Source organism: Schistocerca americana, chromosome 5, assembly GCF_021461395.2.
Source record: "Schistocerca americana isolate TAMUIC-IGC-003095 chromosome 5, iqSchAmer2.1, whole genome shotgun sequence".
NCBI classification, from domain to species: domain Eukaryota; kingdom Metazoa; phylum Arthropoda; class Insecta; order Orthoptera; family Acrididae; genus Schistocerca; species Schistocerca americana.
Window position 1 is genome coordinate 463,382,070 of NC_060123.1, and position 22,492 is coordinate 463,404,561.

At 42.3% G+C, this 22,492-nt stretch overlaps 1 protein-coding gene across 1 annotated transcript in view; it reads left to right on the forward strand.

The window, feature by feature from the left end:
• The window catches only part of LOC124616435 (cilia- and flagella-associated protein 91-like), a 295,797-nt gene that overhangs the window by 35,754 nt on the left and 237,551 nt on the right, over positions 1-22,492 (forward strand). Inside the window, exons 4-5 of the mRNA XM_047144742.1 lie at positions 3,666-3,734; positions 15,515-15,744. Of these exons, the coding sequence (XP_047000698.1) occupies positions 3,666-3,734; positions 15,515-15,744 (299 nt within the window). The remainder of the gene's footprint in view (positions 1-3,665; positions 3,735-15,514; positions 15,745-22,492) is intronic.

Sequence of the window (22,492 nt, forward strand, 5' to 3'; positions counted from 1 at the left end):
AAGAGGAGAACCGCACCGGAAATTACCGCGGAGAAGCCCTCGGACGTTGCCGCGCCAGGTACATATAGTCTGCGGCCGCGAGCTCGGCTCCAGTTCACCACCGGCAATGGAGGGTGAAGCTTTGACAATGCCAGCCACTCGTGCTGGCGAAACGTCAGAAAAATCATTAGATGAATGTCGGCCGAGTAACCCGAGACAGAAGCCAATAGGCAGTCTGTCAACAAGTGGCCACGAAAGCCTTAACAATTTTGTATTACGCCTCTACGGGGAGGAGATTTGCAGATTGTATCGACGCCTTGACCAACAACAGAAGAAGAAAGCGCGACTGATGTCCTCTCTCGCCTTTCTGTCACGGTGCCGAGATGAATGTGCTACACCGAAGTTCTTGAGATGTGAGCGCCTATTCACCACCGCCCAAGCACATCGTATCTACGACAGAATGGAACGAGCTTTTCTTCGTGAGCGAATATATACAACACGGAGAGACTTGGCAAGAACGGATCAGGAACTTCTGGACATTTTCTATCAACTAAGTAGCAGAATGCATCGAGACGACTGGGACAAGATTGACAGCATCACTCACAGGAGCATGCAGAACGAACTCGAGCACTGCACCAAGCGACAGAAGAAAAAGTTTGCAAGGTGCCGGAAGCAGACCGACAAGGCGATTCCCGACATGTCACACACAGTGGTCAACCTCACTGAACGACAATTGACTGAAGAGGAAGTGTCTGTTCTTCAAAAAGGAGGGAATTTCGCTATCATCCCGAGAACTATACCTATGGAGGACATCATTGCCAACACCGAAGCAGCCATTCAGACCCTTCCTTGTGAAAGGGCAGAGCAAATACGCACCGAAACAGTCAGGATACTGCGCCAAGCAAAACCACCAGCTTGCAACCTGAAGAAAGAAGAGGTACAAGCCATTAAGAATCTCAACGCCGACAAGAGTATATTGGTACTGCCTGCCGACAAGGGGAATGCGACCGTCGTAATGAAGACCGAAGATTATGAGCAAAAGATCGGAGACCTATTAGATCCGACGACATACCGAAAACTAAGCGCAGATCCGACGCAGCGTATCACACGGAATACGAATCGATTAATCAAGGCGTCTTCTCTGCCAGCGGACATACAGAGAAACCTGCGCAACACAGAAGCCCTACCACCTCGGCTGTAAGGGTTACCCAAGATCCATAAGAACAACGTTCCACTGAGACCGATCGTTAGTGCTCCTGGATCACCGACATATAAACTGGCAAAACACTTGGCCTCTCTGCTCCAGCCACACATGGGGAAGACCGACACATACATTAAGGACTCAGGACATTTCATTGAGAATCTGAAGAAACTGAAACCTGGGACATAGCGTATATCGAAAACCAACACACACAGACTGATACCTACACAAACTATCAAACCACCACCCGAGCCAGAAAAGAGGCATGATTAATACGCTTGTAATGTGAGCAGGACGAATATGTGAGTTGCAGATGCGAAATGCAACACCTGGGAAGTGTTCTGAGGAGCAATGGGTACTCCAAGAATTATATTAGAAGTGTAACAGAGCCAAACACTCAGCAAAGTAAGGAATCAGAAAAAGTAATGTCGGATATGGAAGCCATACATTTTCAGAGTGATAGACAGAATCAACCATATAATGTACAAACACGGTGTAAAGAAGATTTTCAAACCAAAAGGAAGATCAAAGAGTGTCTTAGATCAGCAAAGGAGAAGAGGGACCCGCTTGCAATGTCAGGAATATACCGCATACCATGCACATGTGGAAAAGTTTATGTCGGAATGACTGGATGATCAATCAACACCAGGATCAAAGAACATAAGTGACATTGCAGGTTGGGGCAGGTGGAGAAATTGGCCGTGGCAGAGCACATGCTGAGTGAGACTGACCACTTAATAAAATTCGCCAACACGGAAGTTCTGGCTGTAGAGAAGCACTGTCACACCCGCTTGCTCAGAGAAGCTGTAGAAGTACAAAAACACAGAAATAGCTTCAAGGAAGAAGAAAGCCTTAAGGTAAATGGATCCTGGCTTCCTGTACTGCATCAAATGACTGTCATAGGTAGCAAGAGGAGAACTGGACCAGAAATTACCACGGAGAAGCCCTCAGACCTTGGCGCTCCAGGTACATATACTCTGCAGCTGCGAGCTCAGCTCCAGTTCACCACCGGCAATGGAGGGTGAAGCTTTGACAATGCCAACCACTCATGCTGGCAAAACATCAGTAATGTCATCATAAGAACATCAGCCGAAGAACCCGAGACAGAAGCCAATAGGCAGTTTTTCTGTGAATGTTTCAGCAGTTAACTAGGATTTTAATACTCTCGCCAGTGGGAGGAATTTCTGTGAATCTTATATTGACACTTTTGGGTCCCATACAGCTATTATTCAGATACCTATTGCCTGCATACAATTCGTAGCAGATAATATTAGACACCATTTAGAAATTACAGTGTTGCTGGAATGAAACTCATATGACTGTGGTTTGTTGCATTGACACCTGTTGTTCCAAATTTAACAATTTTTGGATGTGGCACCCCTCTGTTAAGATCTACTGTCTATATTCAGCTCAGCTACCCACTTTCTCTCTCTCAAACCAAGGAGAGAAAAATATTCTCATAAATTCTAAATAACTACCTGTATCACAGCTTGTTCTAATCCGTTTAAGTATGGAAGCTAGTTGATAACACAGTAAGGAGCACTACTTATAGTGCTGGAATTCACAATTTTATTGATGTTCCTCACTCAATTTGACAACTTTTATCCGAGTACAATACTTTAATGATACATTAAATGTGGCAAGCAATAGGAAAGAAACTTATTTCTCTCTTGCAGGGGGAGGGAGGTGGGGATGAGGGGGGGGGGGGGGGAATTGCTCATTTGTAAATGGTACACCTCTTTTCATTCAGTGGAGATAAACAACAATTATCATAGATTTACACATACTAGGTTGAAATTAATAAGCCCATTAAAAAGAACTATAGAGAAAATGGAATGTAGGCATATGATAACTATAGTGCAAATGTAACCCATGTAATGTAATGTGTTGCATTATGATGGCACATGATCTGTGGGTAGTATTCCATAATACACCCAGAATCAATTGAAACTCATTTCAGTGATGCAATAGAAATTCCCCATACACGAAAGGATTTGTAAAATGATCTGTGTGTTTAGTATTGTAGTAGTCAGCTATGATATTGAAGGATGCTCATATTCATCAACTTCCACTTTTAAGGAGACCAAAAATGATGGCACCATATGTTAATAAAATACCGTAGTTGCACTTTACAGACAACAAGAACATTTTAAAAACTGCTAGAAAATTGCCTGTTATGTGATATTTAGTAATTATTGACAGTAAGTTCTAAGCAGGAAAGGGTGCAGTCTTAGAAATGGAGAAGTGTCTACTGAACATTGCATAGTCCACCATTTAAAATATTTTGTATGTCTGCAGTTGCTACTGGCATTCTGTTATTTGTTATGGGTTTCTTCCTAGCACAAAACTGTTTTACTGCAAGCTTGCTTGTAAAAAAAAAAAAAAAAAAAAAATGTTAAACATTACAGTTGGGTAATTTTCACAAATTTATTAATTATCACATCCCTTCAACACATTAATAATTTAATAACTTTTATTTTTCCAGGGCACTTCTTGCAGACTCCCAGAAGCAGGTTGATGTGACTGGCATATACAGACATTTATTTTTTGGAAAGTAAGTTATGATTTTAAACCAACATATTCTTTTTTGGGAAACTTATGGCAAAGGACGTAGTCAAAACATGTAGTGACAGTCAAGTAATTATATATAAAAGCTAGTCTATGCTGTAGCACCATTTTTTTTGTGCTTCAAAATGTTGATCATAAGATTTAATTCTAAGGATTATCTCTCACCTTAACAACTTTCCCATCTTCTACAGAAACTAACTCTGTAAAATATCACAGAATGTGGACAGTAGAATTATGAGTCATAAGGTTTTCGTACATTAAGTTGTGCTATTTCAGAATTAATGTACATATTACACTAAGAGACTTTTATTCAGCGTGTTAATTGACAACTGTCTTGGCTGTCACATTAATTTATGCATTTGATATTGGCCGTGAATGTACATATGTACTGATACTGATTTATTATTGGTTGAGTGTTACATACAGCTTGAGCATTCACTTCCTTTTTTATAATATTTTTTTTCAGTTATATATTGAGTAATTATGCAAATAAGTCAATAGATCAGCGTTCACTTTCCTTTTTAGTGTTAATTTTTGGATTTGAACTATTCGCACACCATTATTCGAGTTGTTTTTTTTCCCAGAAATATATTGAAACAAGATATTTAATTGAATTATAGATTTCTTAGACCATGCTTTATCTAAATCATAACCAAAATCTATGACTTTGCCACTGACGTCATTTTCAGATTTTTCCTGATTGACTGAACATTTACTGTTTCATAAAAACAAGAACATCTTTATTCTAACAAACAGTTTCTATACACATCAAAAAAAGGTTTTGCGTCACCCCGGATCCCAGAACTCCTGAAGATAGATGTTGACTGTGGATATTGTATCACTGACACAGTCCATTCGACTGTTCAGAGATGTCACTAAACCCACCCAAATATGTAAACAACCATGCATGAGCAGCGCCTATGAGACGGAGGGGATCTGACAGCCGATCGATTCCAGTCAGTCCACCAGGAAGGAGGTGCATGGGTCGTATTGTCTGTAGTTCAACGATGCCTAGACGGTCAGTACCATGGTTCGATCATGACCGCATTGTTATTTTGTGCCAGGAAGGGCTCTCAACAAGGAAAGTGTCCAGGCGTCTCGAAGTGAACCAAAGCGATGTTGTTCGGACATGGAGGAGATACAGAGAGACAAGAACTGTCAATGACATGCTCCCTCAGGCTGCCCAAGGTCTACTACTGCAGTGGATGACCACTACCTATGGATTATACCTCGCAGGAACCCCAACAGCAATGCCACCATGTTGAATAATGCTTTTCATGGAGCCACAGGACGTTGTGTTACGACTCAACCTGTGCACAATAGGCTGCACGATGTGCAACTTTATCCCGACATCCACGGCGAGGTCCATCTTTGCAACCACGACACCATGCAGCATGGTACAGATGAGCCCAACAACATGCCGAATGGACTGTTCAGGTTTGGCACCATGTTCTCTTCACTGATGATGTCACATTTGCCTTCAACCAGACAATAGTTGGAGACGTGTTTTTTTTGGAGCCAACCTAATCAGGCTGAATCCCTTAGACACACTGTCCAGCGAGTGCAGCAAGGTGGAGGTTCCCTGCTGTTTTGGGGTGGCATTGTGTGGGGCTGACATTCGCCACTGCCGTTTTGGCTGTACGATACATGAATGCCATCCTCCGACTGATAGTGCAACCATATCGGCAGCATATTGGTGAGGCATTCGTGTTCATGGACAACAATTTGCTCCCCCATCGTGCACATCTTGTGAATGGCTTCCTTCAGGATAACGACATCGTTCAACTAGAGTGGCCAGCATGTTCTCCTGACATGAACCGTATTGACCATGCCTGGGATAGATTGAAAAGGGCTGTTTATGGACGACGTGACCCACCAACCACTCTGAAGGATCTACACCAAATCCATTGAGGAGTGGGGCAATCTGGACCAACAGTGCCTTGATGAACTTGTGGATAGTATGCCATGATGAATACAGGCTTGCATCAATGCAAGAGGATGTGGTACTGGGTATTAGAGGTACTGATGGGTACAGCAATCTGGACCCCCACCTCTGAAGGTCTCACTGTAAGGTGGTACAACATGCAATGTGTGGTTTTCATGAGCAATTAAAAGGGCGGAAATGATGTTTTTATTGATCTCTATTCCAATTTTCTATACAGGTTCCGGAATGCTTGGAACCAAGGTGATCCAAAACTTTTTTTGATGTTTGTAAATTCTACGTACCGATCATCCAGGGACTTTCAGAGACATATCACGATTAACAGTTATGGTTAGCTGTGGTTGAGGCATAGAGAAGCTTAGGTTGATGCCAATCCATGCAAACCACTACATTACTTTAGCAAAACTGTGGAGACTACTGAAATAATGATACACGAGTAAACTCAAAATGTGAAATACAGTTATCTACACCTCTGATTAAGCAGTGCAGTACAGCATTTAAACTTTAATTTTTGTGGTTCTTCTGTGTTCACCTCTGTATGTAATAAGTGTGTCTGACTGCTGTGTGGAGGACCCAGATTCAGTTGTTCCCAGTATTGCCAGGGAGTTTTCTTTGGTGGGTGGATTGGAAAGGGGTGTACTCAGTCTCGTGATGCTAATTGAGAGTAACAGCTTCAAGGTCTGGGAAACTGACAACAGCTGCGAGAGCACTGTGCTGACACTGTGTTCCTTCATACACATTCATATGACACTGTTGGCAGAAGAGGACATGGTGACTGATTACTGCTGAATGGCCTGATAGGGCCAGTAGATGGAATTTTAGCTTTATCTTATGTTCTTGTGTGGATTTAATCTTGACTTTCACTGTATGCAAATTCTGTTCCACCTGGACAGTGCTTGACCAGCCTCACTAGACATGCCTTGTGGCTGTGCACCTCATGCTAAATACGTGCAGATACAATGTGTCAGCATCACAAATACATTAATGTATGTGAAAACTGCAGCACACAGAAGGAGTGGCCCATTTGAATCCAAATGTTGAAGATATGTTGAACAGATTACATTGTCAGGGTCGCAGAGAGATAATATGCACAAAAGTATGCAGTACCCTCTGTTGTGAGAGTGAAAAGGTTAATGTCAACTTTCAAAAGGTCATCAAACAAAATATAAATTTTACAACAAATGCCAACCTTATCAACACCAAAATGGAAAGTCACTGTAAGTCCATCTTTACACAGAATGGTTGTGGGACCTCAACTGTTCAATATAAAATTTCAAATAATGTCATATCAAAAACACATTCAGCTATCAATATTTCCAATTTTATTTCATTTTGATACCAGTTTTGGCACTACACTACACCATTTTCAGCCCCCCTGACCAATATGTAGGAAGAATTCTACCTCTAGTACAGTCAAAATAGGGGCCAGCATACAGTCACCTGGTATCCATAGACTTCTTCTTAACAGTGAGACTTCTATCATCACTTGTCTGCAAGCTATGTTTCAAGGATTGCATTGTTAAAAAGAAGTCTACAGATACCAGTGACTGTAGGCTGGCCCCTATTTTGATTGTACTAGAGGTGGGATTCTTCCCATATGGCAGTCAGAGGGCCTGAAGATGGCATGGTGTATGCTGAAAGGGGTAGCAAAATAAAATTGGGAATACAGACAACTGAAGGTGTTTTTGATTTGACATTCAAAGGGAGCAACTGTAGTGTTCTGTGGTCAGCAGGAAAGAACTAACAGTCAATTTGAACACACTTTATTATAATTAAAGAAAAATGCTTTTTTGGTATACACCAAGTGTTAAACGCAAGAACAAACAGAAAAAACCCCACAACTCTTGTGGTGGCAAACCAGATAAGGAACAACACAATGGAAGAACTACAGACCAAAATCTACTCTACAAAATACATCATGCTACTACAATGCTACAGTGAGTGAATATAATGCTAGGGCCAGAGTAAGTTCTGGCCAGAGCTGTTCCTAGTGGTTGGTAAACACTGCCGGTCTGATGATGTAGGCATGCTTATAAACCCAGGTCAGCGGAGTGCTACATCAGTCATATGAGTTGTGATTGGTGGAACACTGTCTCATGTTTGGCAAAGTGGTTCCATGTTTATTTGGAAAGTCTGTTATTGTTTCTGTCCACTGGCGATGTTTCTCTCCACCGTCCTGAAAGGGGGTCATCAACCCATTTTGCGTGTCAGTTCTGCGGGTCCTCTAACAATAAGGGCCCACTACTACATTTCTCCCACTGGGAAGAAAAAATGCACAGCACCACAGACGTCCACAGGAGTAAGGGTGTCCTGGTCGGCGTCCATGGGTTTGTGGCTGGCAGGGGTGGGTAGTGGCGGTGCAGCATGGGCAGATGGCAGTGGAGACAGTGGCTGAGGTGGAGGCGGAAGTGGCTGTTCCACCACACGGCAGCCAATGATAGGCACTGGCAGCTTCCTTCAGGGCGTCGTGGTCCAACAGGTGGGGGTGAAGCTGGTTTAGGTGCCGGCGGGCGGTGGAACCGTCGGACCTCCAGAGAGATGCCATTACCCGGCCGCAGAGCTCAGTGAAGGCCGCAGGCATCCAGCACACCCCTGGATGAGAGGAGGTCCGTGTCCAGACCTGTCCGATGCAAAAGGGGTGTGTTGGCGTGCGGGTGGGAAGGTGAGAGCCTCAGGAAACAGGACAGATAAGGGAGAGTGGAACTGTCGACCGTGAAGTATCTCCACTGGACTTTTACCAGCATGGGGAGTTGCGCGGTATGTAGCCAAGAAAAGAAGCATGGCCCCCTCCAGTAGGTGATGGCTCACCAGCTTATCGAGTTGGATCTTGAACATCCACACAAAACATTCCACCTGGCCATTATATGCAGGGTAAAATGGGGCAGCCATTTGATGCGGGGTGAAATGGGGCAGTATGGATGAGGGAAATTCCATTGGCAATACGAAGTTGCTTAAACTTGGTCGAAGTAAACTGGACTATTTCTCAACAGCAGAAAGGTGCCAGAGAATATTGATAGTCTCAGGAGAAGTGGTGTCATCGTGTGGGAGACATAAGGATATCCCAACCCGAAGTCTATCAGTATGAGCCACTGGGAACCATGAAATGGCCCTGCGAAATCCAAATGGAGACTTTCCCATGGAGCAGTTGCATCTGGCCACAAAAAATACTGGTGTGGGGTTGCTGCCTGATGTGTTTGGCAAGTGGTGCAGACTGTTGCGGGGGAGGCAACGTCTTTATCCATACCATGCCAATAAAGATGTTGGTGGGCCACCTGTTTGGTGAGGACGGTGCCTCAATGACCAGCATGGAGAAGGTCAAGGACATGGCGGCACAACGCATGCGGTATGACCACCAGGGGAATGTTGGAATCACCAATGCAAATGGATGACACCACTGTGGAAAAAGAGACTGTGCTGACAATCCCAAAAATGCTGCACCTCTGCATTGAGGGTGCTACCACAGCTGGTCAGCCAACCCACAGCGATTTGGCAGCGGAGAGCTTGCAATGTCGGATCCTGGGTGGTGGCCCGCTGGACCACATCGGCATCCAACGGAAGCATGTCCAGAACTGTGTCCACATCCAGTTCGACATGGAAACAAACCAAGGGGGAAGCATCAAACTCACGATTCATCCCGGCAGGCAGATGGGACAGAAAATCAGCGTTTGTGTTGTTCAAAGGTGTGGTAGACAATATCAAAGTCGAACGTCACAAGGAAGAGTGCCGAACACTGGAGGCGGTGTGCTGTCTGGGTGGGCACTGCAGCACCTGGGTGAAACAGAGAAACCAAAGGTTTGTGATTGGTCTGCAGTGTGAATTGATGACCATACACACCATCGTAGAATTTTGCCAGGGCGAAAACCAGTGCCAAAGCTTGCTTTTCAATTTGACTATATTTGGTTTGAGAGTTGGTCAAATTTTTGGATGCAAAATCCACTGAAATCTCAACACCATCGACCACTTGCAAGAGGACCACACCCAGGCCATAGCCTGAGGCATCGGCAGTGACGATGAGGAGCAGGGAAGGATTGTTAAGTGGCCAGACAAGGAGGGCGGGAGAGAGCTGACTTGAGACATGTGAAAGCCTGCTCACAGGCCGTGTCCCAAACCCAACGCACACCCTTGCACAATAGCCCGATCAGGGGCGCCAAAATCTCGGTGGCGTGGGGTATAAAATTTTGGTAATAGTTGATTTGACCGAGGATGGATTGCAGTTGCTTCACATTGGTGCGAGGAGAAAGGTTTTGAATCACCTCAACATACTCCTTAGAGGCATGTAGACTGCAGGCATCAATTGTGAACTCGAGATAACTGACCTCTCGTGCAAAAAAGTCCCACTTTTCATTCAGGAAATGCAGGTTAGCCTCAGCAAAAACCTGAAACAGCCGATCCAGCTTGCCCACGAGGTCGATCGCTGACAAGCCACTGATGGTGCCATTGTCCAGATAATAGCCTGCCCTGGGCACCTGGCTTGTGAGGCATTCCAAATAACATTGGAAAATGGCGGGGGCACTGGTGATGCCAAACAGGAGGCAGTTGTACTGAAAAAGTCCACATGGGGTATTGATGACTAGGATCTGCAACAATTCCTCGTCCAACGGTAGCTGTAAATAAGCATTGTGCAAATCAATTTTGGCTAAAATGGTCGAGTCCACAAGATGTGTGAGTATGTCATCCACCAATGGGACAGGATAGACATCGATGATGGACTGAGAATTTACCGTGCCCTTAAAATTGCCACAGATGCATAAAGCATGGTTCAGCTTCTCAATAATCACGATAGGCGTCGCCCAGCGACTGTGCATGATGGGAGAAAGGATGCCTTCATCTTGTAAGTGGGGAAGTTCCACCTGGAGCCTGTCTCGGAGAGTAAAGGGGACTGGAGGGACCTTAAAAAAACAAGAAACAGCAGAGAGAAGAAGTTGAAAATGCACGGTGAAACCCTTCATCCGTGGTGTAGAGGATGTGAACAATGTTTTGTATTTGCTGAGCAATGGGGCGAGGAAGATATCCGATGAAGGAATCAATATCGCCTGTACCGCATTCTGTACTGATAAACCCAGACGACCTAAAATGTCCACACCAAGACGGTTAGTAGCACCGGGGATCCGATCACCAAAAACTGAGTAGTGAAGGAACAACTGTTGTAAGAGGTTTGTGTGGAAAAAACAACCTCGACTGATATAGAGTGATTACTGAAACTGCGCAAGGCATGACTGTACGGGGATAAAGGTGGCGAGCCCAAGCGTTGGTATGTGGCCCCATTCACAATACAAACAGATGATGCTGTGTCAATTTGGAAGACTACCAGAATATGCGTGACTTCCAAGGTAAGGAGAAAATGAGCACCCGACTGGGGAATGATGGGAATACTTGGCCATCAGTGAATGCTTGGCTTCCAGGTCCTGAGATGATGATTTGTGATGAGCCTGTGCATCTGCAGGAAGCGTGGCATCCACGCAATGTTTCTATGAGGCCTGACGCACCGTGGTGGTATGGCCCGCTCGGCTGCAAGCCGTACATCTCGCTCGCTGGTGGGGGCACTCTGACCATTGGTGAGTCCGGAAACAGTCCGGACAAGATGGGATCTGGGTGAACGACTTCCTGTCGTGGAGTGGACCAACGGATTGATGAGGCTTCCGCTCGGCGCTAGGCAACTGGCGAGCTGTGAAAACAGCTTGGATCAAGACGTGTTGGTTGTAGCCGGTGAGAGTATTCAAACGCACGAATGATTGGCAGACAGGTGTCGAGGGACGAGTCCTGTAACTTCAAATTATCAGCCCGAAGACCCTTGTCTGGTATGTGAAACACCACCATATCACGAATCAATGAAGAGGCATAAGACTGCTTGCAGGCAACATTAGTGTACCACAATTTACAGCCACAGGAGAGGTCCTGGAGCATCGTAATCCAATCCCGGTAAGTCTGACCTGGGGACTTTCGACAAGAAAAGAAAGTCTGACGGGCAGAGGTGATGTGTATTTGTGTGTCAAAGTACTCAGAAAGGCAGTCCCTAATGTGAGTAAATGAGAGATCTCGAGGGGACTGCTCAGAGTTCAGTCGTTGAATTAAAAGATACACCTGTGGTCCGACTGTTGCTAAAAAAAAAAAGCCCAACTTTGATTTTCGTCATGGAACCCATGTGCCAGTAAATGTTGTTCCAACCTTTTGGCATAATTTGACCATGGTTCGACGGGCCTATCAAAAGCCGGAAATGTCGGCGGAGCCATGTGCAAAGTGTTCAATTTACCTGCAATGTAATCAACTCTATGAGCTACTTCTTGCAACGCTAGCAAGTGAGAGGAAATTTCTGAATGCATGAGCATTGCCTGAATCTGCTCCTAATTTCCACCAAGGACTGAAGAAGCTCCTCGGAGGAGGCCATTCTATTCAAAATTGAAAATCCCATCCTCGTTGCCAATAATTGTAGTGTCCTGCGGTCGACAGGAAAGAACTAACAGTCAATGTGAACATGCTTTATTATAATTAAAGAAAAACACCTTCTTGGCATACACTAAGTGTTAAACGCAAGAACAAACAGAAAAAAAACCACAACTCTTGTGGTGGCAAACCAGATAAGGGAACCACACAATGGAAGAAATACTGACCAAAATCTACTCTACAAACTACATCATGCTACTACAATGCTACAGTGAGCGAATACAATGCTAAGGCCAGTTAAGTACTGGCCAGAGCTGTTCCTAGTGGTTGGTAGACACTGCCGGTCTGATGGTGTAGGCATGCTTATAAAGGCAGATCAACGGAGTGCTACGTCAGTCATATGAGTTGTGATTGGTGGAACACTGTCACATGTTGTTTGGCAAAGTAGTTACTTGTTTATTTGGAAAGTCTGTTATTGTTTCTCTCCGCTGGCAATGTTTCTCTCCGCAGTCCTGAAAGAGGGTCAGCAAACCATCTCGTGTCAGTTTTGCTGTGGCCCTCTAACAATAAGGGGCCGCTATGACAGCAACGTCAGCACTTGAGTTAGTTCAAATGGGGTGATGTAATTGGCCATATCTGGACATTTCAGCTAATGCACAGCACACTGCTATGATAGTGATAAGTGTGTGGAGTCAGGGAATAAGGAGCATCATACACAGTGATGAACTGTTAGTGAACCATCCAGTATGATAACAGCATTACTGTCTTGTCCACATGATCACAAGAAACTAGAACTTTGTTCATAATGTTGGGTTGACACAGGAACACTGAAAAGACTGTGGACATATCTGTGTTGAGACCCCAAATTCACCTGGTTGCATGATAAGCTTACCATTGCAGTAACTTTTATTATTCATAAACACAAATACATGACTTGTCAGCAACTTGTTCAGAATAGACCTCCAGTAACCACTGTTGTTGGTTTGTGGTCTCATATACAAATAATGTAGAGATGGATTCTGTATTAGCATACACAGGATGTCTTTACTTCTATATTACCACACTAATTTCTCAATGTGGGAGAAACTGGGCAGATACAATTATATAGTCCTGATTATTGGTATGTTGTTTGTGCCTAATTTGCAGTATTAAGTTACATGAATCTTTCTTTGTGGCACAGTTCACTGTCAGAATGAATTAATGGAGAGAACCGAATGAAACTGAATGGATCATAATTGTAGTTGCCCACAAGTTTGCATGTTTTGTCAGAGAGGTTTCACGGGGTACCTGCACCAAGGTCCACTTTTAGTGATATTTTTGTCAAGTGGAAATTACAGAAAAGTTTAAACCAAATCATTGCTCTTGACAGACATCAGGCATTGATTAAAAATAACACATAATCCCTGAAGTGTGCTGCACAATTCAGTTGTCAGATATCCTTTCTTTTGTTGGGGAGAATATCAGTTGCATATGAGGTACAGAGTTTGAACACCAATTGATAAGAGATGATAAGACTTGGTTTTTGGGCCATGCTACAACCCAGAAATCATTAATCACAAAAAATAATGCAGAATATCACTTAGAGAGGTGGAACAACACCATAATTTGTCTGTGAATCAGTGAAAGAAGGTTTTATTTTAGTGATGGGTTACTGTAAATGATGTAACATTTGGCTGGAAACTTTGCAGGTACTAGTGAATAGTGTTTACAACATGTTGTAGTGACAGAGAAATTCTTTAGCTATAATGTGATGTTTGTAGACCTGTCTCTTTGGTTTGAGTTGGGGGCGTTAGCTTTGACTGATTACAAAATAAAATTAAAACATGTTGGATAAAATGGTTTAATGTCTCTTCCGTCGGTTACATATTAGCTATTTATTATGGACATCATAGAAAACTTGGAGGATCTGTTCTATGTCCTGAAAAATCATATCTGTGGAGTTAAATTGTCAAGAGTTTATGTGATGGAGTTTGGATGGAAGAGGAAATGTTTAAGGGACATAAAAACTATAATTATTTCATGACAATTAGGCTAGTTATCCTTCTTGAAATATTTCAATAATCCAGCTTCAACAAGAGCACACATAATATCAGATTTCACGTAGAAGCTAAAAATCAATGCTACACTGATCAAAAGTTAGGCTGTTAACCTTTTTGATCAGATATTTATATCTGAAGCATTCATAAACATGACTGATGGATTAGGCATCAGGTCTGTTCTCATTGCCAGCAAGGCAGTACTAGGACAGATTTATGATCAAGAGGCATGTGATCATCGTGTGACCAACCCTTCCAGTCATTATTACCAGTGGATGAATCTTGATGATTCTGCTGCTTCCTTATTCAAACAGTGGCTGAATAATCCTCTTAAGGCTGAGTGCACCCCATTGCAGACCTCTTTTCCTCGGAAAAAAATCTGAGGATGCAGCATACATTGCATCCACATCCTTCTGCACCGAAAGCAGTGGCACTGAATGTTCAGTTATGAACGTGGTCTTACACTTGAAGTCGGAAGGAATAAAGAATAATAAGTGTTATAGAAGGGTTGCTGCTCCGCAGCTATCATCAGAGCATAAGCTGCAATATACAGCGTCTACATTTCTTCAGTTATTCCAAATCAAATAAATGTATACCAAAAAGTCATACACAACATTGTATAATTACAAGGACTGATTCAAAATGAAGGGCCAATAACACATAAATTGAGTGGTAGTGCTGATTTGAGCATGCTTGAGTAGTAGCATGAACTGTTCTGCTGAGAATGTAATCTTCACATTGCCATCATTTCAATGTAGGCTGCCTTCAGAGGGCAGTGTGTTGAAATAAATTTAGTAATGTCAGCTGTGAAATTTGATCAATGATTAGATTTCTAAATGCAAGAAGATGAAAGCTGCTGAAACTGACTCCAGTTGTATGGAACATAGGGTGTTACTACAGTGAGTGGAGAAAAAATGAAGCATTGCTGCCATAAGATTGAGAAAGGCTCTACAAACTTTAATGATGATTAGAAAAGTGGCAGGCTTAGCATCTGATGATTTTACTGAGTATGTGAACGCAAAGTGAAAGAAAACTGCCACTTTGCAATAATCAGTGTTTTTAAAGAATTTCCAGAATTTTTTTGACTAATGTTGTTGTGCATCAGGCATATTTAGAAATCTAATCACTGATCAAATTTCATACTTGCTGGATTTGTTACCTTTGCACTCATCTTAACATAATGTTTTGTAAAGGCAGAAAACAGTGAACAGTCAGTAACATGAGGGTTACATATCTGTCAGATCAGATGACATTGTTGTGCATGCACGCACAGTCAGTGTTGCCTACTACATTTTACATGTTATCTGTCCTCAGTCTTGAATTGTACTTCAGGTTTTATATGTAACTTTTTTTTATTATTCTGTGGGTGAACTACTCAACCTTTACTCTGAATTGTTACATTTACAGTGCTTTGGTGTCACAAGATCACTCTGCTGTAAGTACAGAGCAACTTGAAGATAATTTCAAGGCAGTTGATAACTTACAGCAATTAAAGTTTGCATCAGAGACCCGTGACAGAAATGTGCAGACAGAATATCGTGATACGGCTGCCCAGACCAATCCATGGGCACCTCCATATTTCACTAGTGGTGAAGGCTCAACTCCAGAAATACTTACATTAGCAATGCTTTCCTGGGGTATGTTTAAATAAATTGTAAACTAAAAATTTGAATTTAAGCAATGCTAGTGATATTTAACAAATGTGTTTTGTAGCCCCACAGCCTACAGAAGTTGATTCAACTTTGCATTTGCACGACTGTCATTTGTACTTTACATGTATCAGGTTTTTCTTCTGGTGCTTTTTCATTCCACCCAAGGGCTAGAACCAGAATTGATATTTATTCTTTCTTGCATCATTGTATGAGTTGTTTTAATAGTGATGTATATTTCTACAAATTTTAGTCATCAGAGCAGTCAGTGCTTGGGTCTCTGAAAGACCAGAAACAATTTTCCGTTGAAAGGTAGAGGCAAAAATGTTATTAGTTTGCACCTGTCTGTGAGTGTCGTAAACAGTTTGAGTTTAAAATACAGCTTTTAAAATTGTTTATTATGTATCATATTTCACAAGCTCATCAAATAAATTATTAGGTGACACTCTTTAACTGAATGTACTTTCCCTTCATAAGATGACCATTAAGAGTGTACTTTAAATAAGGCGTGTATTTGATGTAGCATTTCACATTGAGAATTGCTGAAGGTATATTCATGACACCCAAATACTGTACTGTAGCATTTTTCCAGTAAATCTCAGTCAGACCTCTGCCTTTGCCTGAACTAGGTTTATGTGATTTTTGACCTTAAACATTTGTAGATGGGTACCCTTAAATGTACACCGAGAATGGTAGCCCACTATGCCAGATCACATTGTTTCTAGTTGATCCATGAAAATTTTATAGAGATTAGAATAGTTGTGTTATAAAAACATATATGTGAAAATAGGGGAAAGACTGATTTACACTGACAGTGGTAGAGGAAAATTAGAAGAAGAAAGATGGCAGTATGAACTGGGGTCAAAGAAATAAAAGTGGTAGGTCCCCTCACCATGAGAATTCTCTGGCTAGGAAAGGGGCAGTACTGCATACATCTACAAAATGGGTGTTGTAGACCAGGGCTTCCCAACGTGTGGTCCGCGGACCCCTTAGGGGTCCGCCGGCTCTTTGTAGGGGGTCCGCAGCCACCTTTCACCAAATCATGTAAAATAATGAGTAAAATTATTGAATAAAAATGTGAAAATCAAATTCATCACTATTTTTTTTTTCGTGTGAAAAACATGTGTACTTTTACTTCAGGTCGTATTCCCAAGCAGCCTTTGCGGTTCCTAAGTGAGAACTCATACACAGTTTAGTGCAGGAGAATGCGGCTTCTCTGATCGACTGTTTCGCAACAATACGTGGGTCGTTTGTGCACCAGCTCACGGCGCTAGATGCGCTGAAACTTTTACGGATGCGTGGAGCGAGCTTTGTCGACCAATCACAGCGCTCGCTGGCACGTATGCGGCCCCAGGCATCATTAAATGTTAAACTCGCTTTATCAGTGCACTACCTGAAATAAGTCGATTTTTGACCAGTTTATTACTTCTAACTTGGATAGTTGGCTGAAGTCAGGATCATTGAAGAAGGGTGCAGTTTCTCCATCACCTTCACAACAAGGGAAGTTTCCAGTTGAAATGAATGAGGAGGGAGGACGACCAAAGGAAGAACAATCACAAGAAGCTTCACAGCTGGATTTATTATGTGAAAATGCTGCAAGTACTCCATTGGTTGTAATATCCTGTGGAAGTGAAATAACCAAGAAGCGCAAGTACAAAGAAAGCTATGTAGAAATGGGGTTTATGGAGACAAAGGAGGATAAAGCTCAGTGTGTAATTTGTGTGCGAGTCCTTTCGAACAGTTCAATGGTTCCAGTTAAATTGCGCCGTCATTTTGAAGGTACTCATCCAGTCTAAAGACATCGATTTTTTCAAAAGGAAGAGTGCTGAACTAGCTGCTTCTCAGCACTGCATGAAAACTCATGCAAAAACAATTAATGAAAATTCATTAAAAGCTTCTTTCTTGGTTAGTTATCGAATGGCAAAAACAGGCAAATCTCATACCACTGCAGAAAATCTCATACAGCCGAGTGTTAATGATATTGTTTCTTGCATGCTAGACGAAAAGGCAGTAAAGCTTGTATCTTCGGTGCCATTATTAAACAATACTGTCAAGAGACGCATTGTTGACATGTCAAATGATGTGAAAGACACTCTTGTTTCTCGCGTCCAACACAATTCATTTTCTCTGCAGATAGATTAATCCACTGATGTTGCAGGATTAGCGATTTTATTGGCTTTTGTCCGTTATGAATATTCTGGATGTTTTGAGGTGGACCTCTTATTGTGCCGACCACTACCTGCCAACACAGCAGGTGCTGAAATATTCCGTCTATTGGACGATTTTTGAAGGACTAATGAAGTTTCATGGTCTAATTGCATAGATGTGTGCACAGATGGTGCAAAAGCTATGACGGGTCCTACAGTTGGAGCAATAATGAAAATAAAAGAAAATGCCAAGAATTGCAGCAGTAGTCATTGTGTTCTCCTCAGATACGCTTTAGCTACGAAACAAATGCCTGTTTCGTTCAAGAAAGTTTTAGATGAATCCATTCAAATCATTAACTACATAAAATCAATGTCGTTGAAGTCAGGACTTTTCACAATACTGTGTGAAGATATGGGAAGCCTTCATCGTTCCCTGCTTCTCCACACAGAAGTGAGGTGGCTCTCAGGTCGGAATGCACTCTCTCGGTTGTATGAATTAAGATTGGAAGTCTTAGTTTTCCTTTTGGAGCATAACACCAAAGTAGCAGACCTTATTAATGATGAAAATTGGCAGTGTATACTTGCCTATTTGTCAGATATTTTCTCCAAAATGAACGAAATGAATATTTCACTCCAAGAGCAAAGTGAAACAAAGGTCACTGCTATCAACAAAGTTCGAGCATTCAAGAGGAAAATCAATTTTTGGGCAGAGAGTGTCGAGGAGGGGGAGCTCGAGTGTTTTCCTCTTCTCAAGGAGTGTTTGAAAAACAAAACATTGGCGCTTGGGAAGAATTTGTTTCATAAAATCCTGGAACATCTCCGAAGCTTGATGTCACTGTTGGAGCATTATTTCCCAACAGCTGAAGATGTGAATATTCAGAAATACAAATGGGTGGTCAACCCATTCACTGTATCCAAAAAGCCGAACATTCTATCATCAAATGAATATGATTTGTTGATAGACATTGCCACAGACCCTACCTTGAAATCAAGTTTTGACATTGACGGTTACTTACACTTTTGGATCCGTTTGGATAACAAGAAATACTAGCCCCTTGTTTAAAAGGCAAAACGTGTACTTCTTCCACTTGCCACAACATACATGTATGAATCTGGGTCTCGATCTATGCTGCCCACAAAACTAAGTACTGAAGCTGTCTAGATGCGGAACCAGACATCCGTCTCCAGTTGTCAAGAATTGAACCCCACTTTTCAAAATTGTGTCAGCAGAAGCACCCTCAACCATCACATTAGGATTCCATTATTATTCCTACAGACTCATCTATAGTAAAGAAGAAAGCATTTTTCTTTGTAGATACTCAGTGAACGTACCTGAACTATAACTCTGTAGGAATTTAGTTTCTATCTTCTATCGTTTACAATATAATTATTAATTGAATTCTGTTGGCATTGATAGTTTTGTTATGAAAATTAAAATGACCTCTAAAGCTAATTTTTTTTCCTTATAATATATTCTGTCCTCTCAGTTAAAAATATGGCCTGCCTATACTTCAGTTACAATTACTTGCTATTACTCTGACACTAGTCTGTTTGTTTGTTTTCCTAATTTGTTTACAGTCGAGGCTGACTGCCACGATTTAGAGTCCAAGTAGTAGTTGAAGTTGTCACCTGTGGCTAAACTGTTACCACGCTGCCTGCAAGTTGCCAGCTACCAACTGATAGTACACTATTGCAAAGCCGGCTGCTAGCTGCCGGCTATGGACTGACAGCTGGCGTTCAGTGGATAGGCAAAGACGTAAAAATAACTAGTCTTTCCGAGCTGTTTACATGGACATGAAAATCGATTGTGGAACTGGAAAACGGCTTTATAAAGGCAGATTTCCAGAATTGATTTTGAAGTGTTTACCTCACCAACCAAAAGCGGAGCTGGGGGATTGGCTTACGAAATCTGGTTTTGGAAACTCATGTAAACTGGGTGAATGTATTCCCACACATTGCACAACAGATGTCACAATAGTCCTTTAAAGGCAATTCCTTGGCCTCTTTTCTTTCATGATGTGTTTGCATCCCGAATCATGGGTCTGCCTCTTTTCTTCACGGCCGCGCGGAATGGCCGCGAAGTCTTAGGCGCCATGTCGTTGTGGATTGCGCGGCTGCTCCCGCCGGAGGTTTGAGTCCTCCCTCGGGCATGAGTGTGTGTGTGTGTGTGTGTGTGTGTGTGTGTGTGTGTGTGCACGTGTGTGTGTTGTCCTTAGCGGAAGTTAAACTTAGGTAAATAGTGCATAATAGTAGGGACTGATGACCTCAGCAGTTAAGTCCCTACATACATTTGCACATTTTTCTTCGGATTTCACGAAAAACCACACACACACACACACACACACACACACACACACACACACACACACACACAAAACACACACGACTGTTACGAAATATGCGTGCTCCTTACACTACAGTAGCTAAACAGTGGAACTGAACAGACCACAAGTGGCAGCTTGTCAGCAGCAAACAGTTTGGACGTGGCATTGATTGCTCTTGGAAGAAGGCAGCTTCAACGTGTGAAATGTCAATTACTAAATAAATTTAATCAGGCTATAGTGTGTTGAACAAAGGGAGTAAATCCACCAGTAAGTGTCTGGATACAGTGAGAATTCAAATTGGATCGTTAATTTCAAGTTGTTTTCATTCATCTCTAAACCAAAGACTATTTATACTTCGGAGGGAGGGGGGGATCATTGGGTACATGGCACTCACATTAAGAAGCTTTCAGTTCCCATGGGTTTCGCTCTGAAATTTAAAGTTACTGTGCTCTTGACTGACTAGGGGTCCGCCAGCTGAAAAGGTTGGGAAGCCCCGTTGTAGACCATCACCCCAGTAGCTCAAAAAACTATTGCAACAAAATCACTGAGGGATGGCCAACAGCACCTTGTACTTCAACTTTGTCTTCAGTAATAAGAAAAAGGTATTTCTCCTCACTCACACCAAAAACCTCTTAATCTTATCTGTTGATGGTTCTTTCAGTGACTCAACTTTTGTTTGGGGCAGCTTGGGGATTTGAGACAATTACTTAAACAAGTGGAAAAATTTTCTGACATCTTTCTTGACCTTTTGAATCTTCCCATGAATTTGGTTTCCTGTGTTAACTGGTTGTGCCAAGTCATTCTGTTCTCAGCATTCATCTCCAGCCTCACCTCCAGTCGTTGTTCATTCACTTTGACTGAAGCTGTCTTCCGTTCTGGCTGTTCAAGTCTGCCAACAGCGTATAATAGTCCTATGGCATGTTGTAACTCATTCATGATATTTACTAAAGGAAATTCTGTCTTGTCACATAGCTTTATTATTTTTTTACTATCTTGGTTTTGAAATGTAAACCCGTTTTCAAGTACACAACTGATTCCAAAGATGGCAGCCAAGCAAAGATAAACATACATGGTGCTATCCAAAATTTTTGGGACTGGTGCTGCCATCTGTTGAAAACCTTACCTTTGAACTAATGGTCACCATCACCCTCGAAGTAGATCCCATCCGCACATGCACACTGGTCCCAGCGCTTCTGCCACTGGTCAGACGTTTTCTGAAAGTCCTGTTCTTTGAGTCTGGTCCCTTTAATCCCGCAAACCAACCAACCAACCTGTTCTTTGAGGGTGTTTATCACCACCAGCAATGCTTCTTGAATCCTCTCTAGAGTGTCGAATCGACGGCCATTCAACTTGAATTTAAGTTTTGGGAATAGCACGAAGGCGCAAGGTGCCAAATCTGGTGAGTATGGTGGGTGGGGAACAACCCCAAGTTGTTAAGGACGTGTGACAGGGTGCGTTGTCGTTATGCAGCAACCAGTTCCCTTGATATCAAAGTTCAGGCCATTGTCGCCACACGTTTTCAGGGAGCCGTTGCAAAACATCACAGTAGTAAGCAGAATTCACTGTTTGGTTGGGGGGGACAAATTCTTTGTGCACAATACGTCCTCCCAGCTGAATACCAATCCGCACACTGAGTCATCAGATATGCAGCTCTCGCCACCTAGTGCTGCAAAGGTCTACTACTCCTACTTTCCAGATGGCAGCACCAGTCCCGAAAATTTTGGATTCCACCTCGTATGTTAGCTTTTTAATCTATCACTTGTCAGCTTAAACTACAAACAACTTAAACTATAAAACAGTCCTACTTAACTTAAACTATAAAACAATCATACTTATTTTTTGTTGTCCAAAAATATATGGAGAAGTTTACATGTGTTTGTCTTCGCTCATTTGCCATCTGTGGAATCAGTTGTGTACTGGAAAACAGGCTTATTACCTGTGACCCAGGTCACACAAAAATAATAAAATTTTGTGAACCAATGCAAAACAAGGTTTTGTTTATTTTATACATACTACAATGTTTCACCAAGAACCCACAGCTGCATCAATTTAAAATTGGTCATAACAGAACTTCATTTGGTCATGGGAACAGTAAATCATATGTGTATTGTTGTGACTGACAATTCACAATTTTTCACAAACACAACTTATATGATGTAAGCTCACAAGGTTGATGACTGAATATACAAACGAAAGGTAACATTAACGATGCTAGTAAAAGTCTCCTAATTGAGATTGACAAAAGTTCACTTCTAATTTTCCACA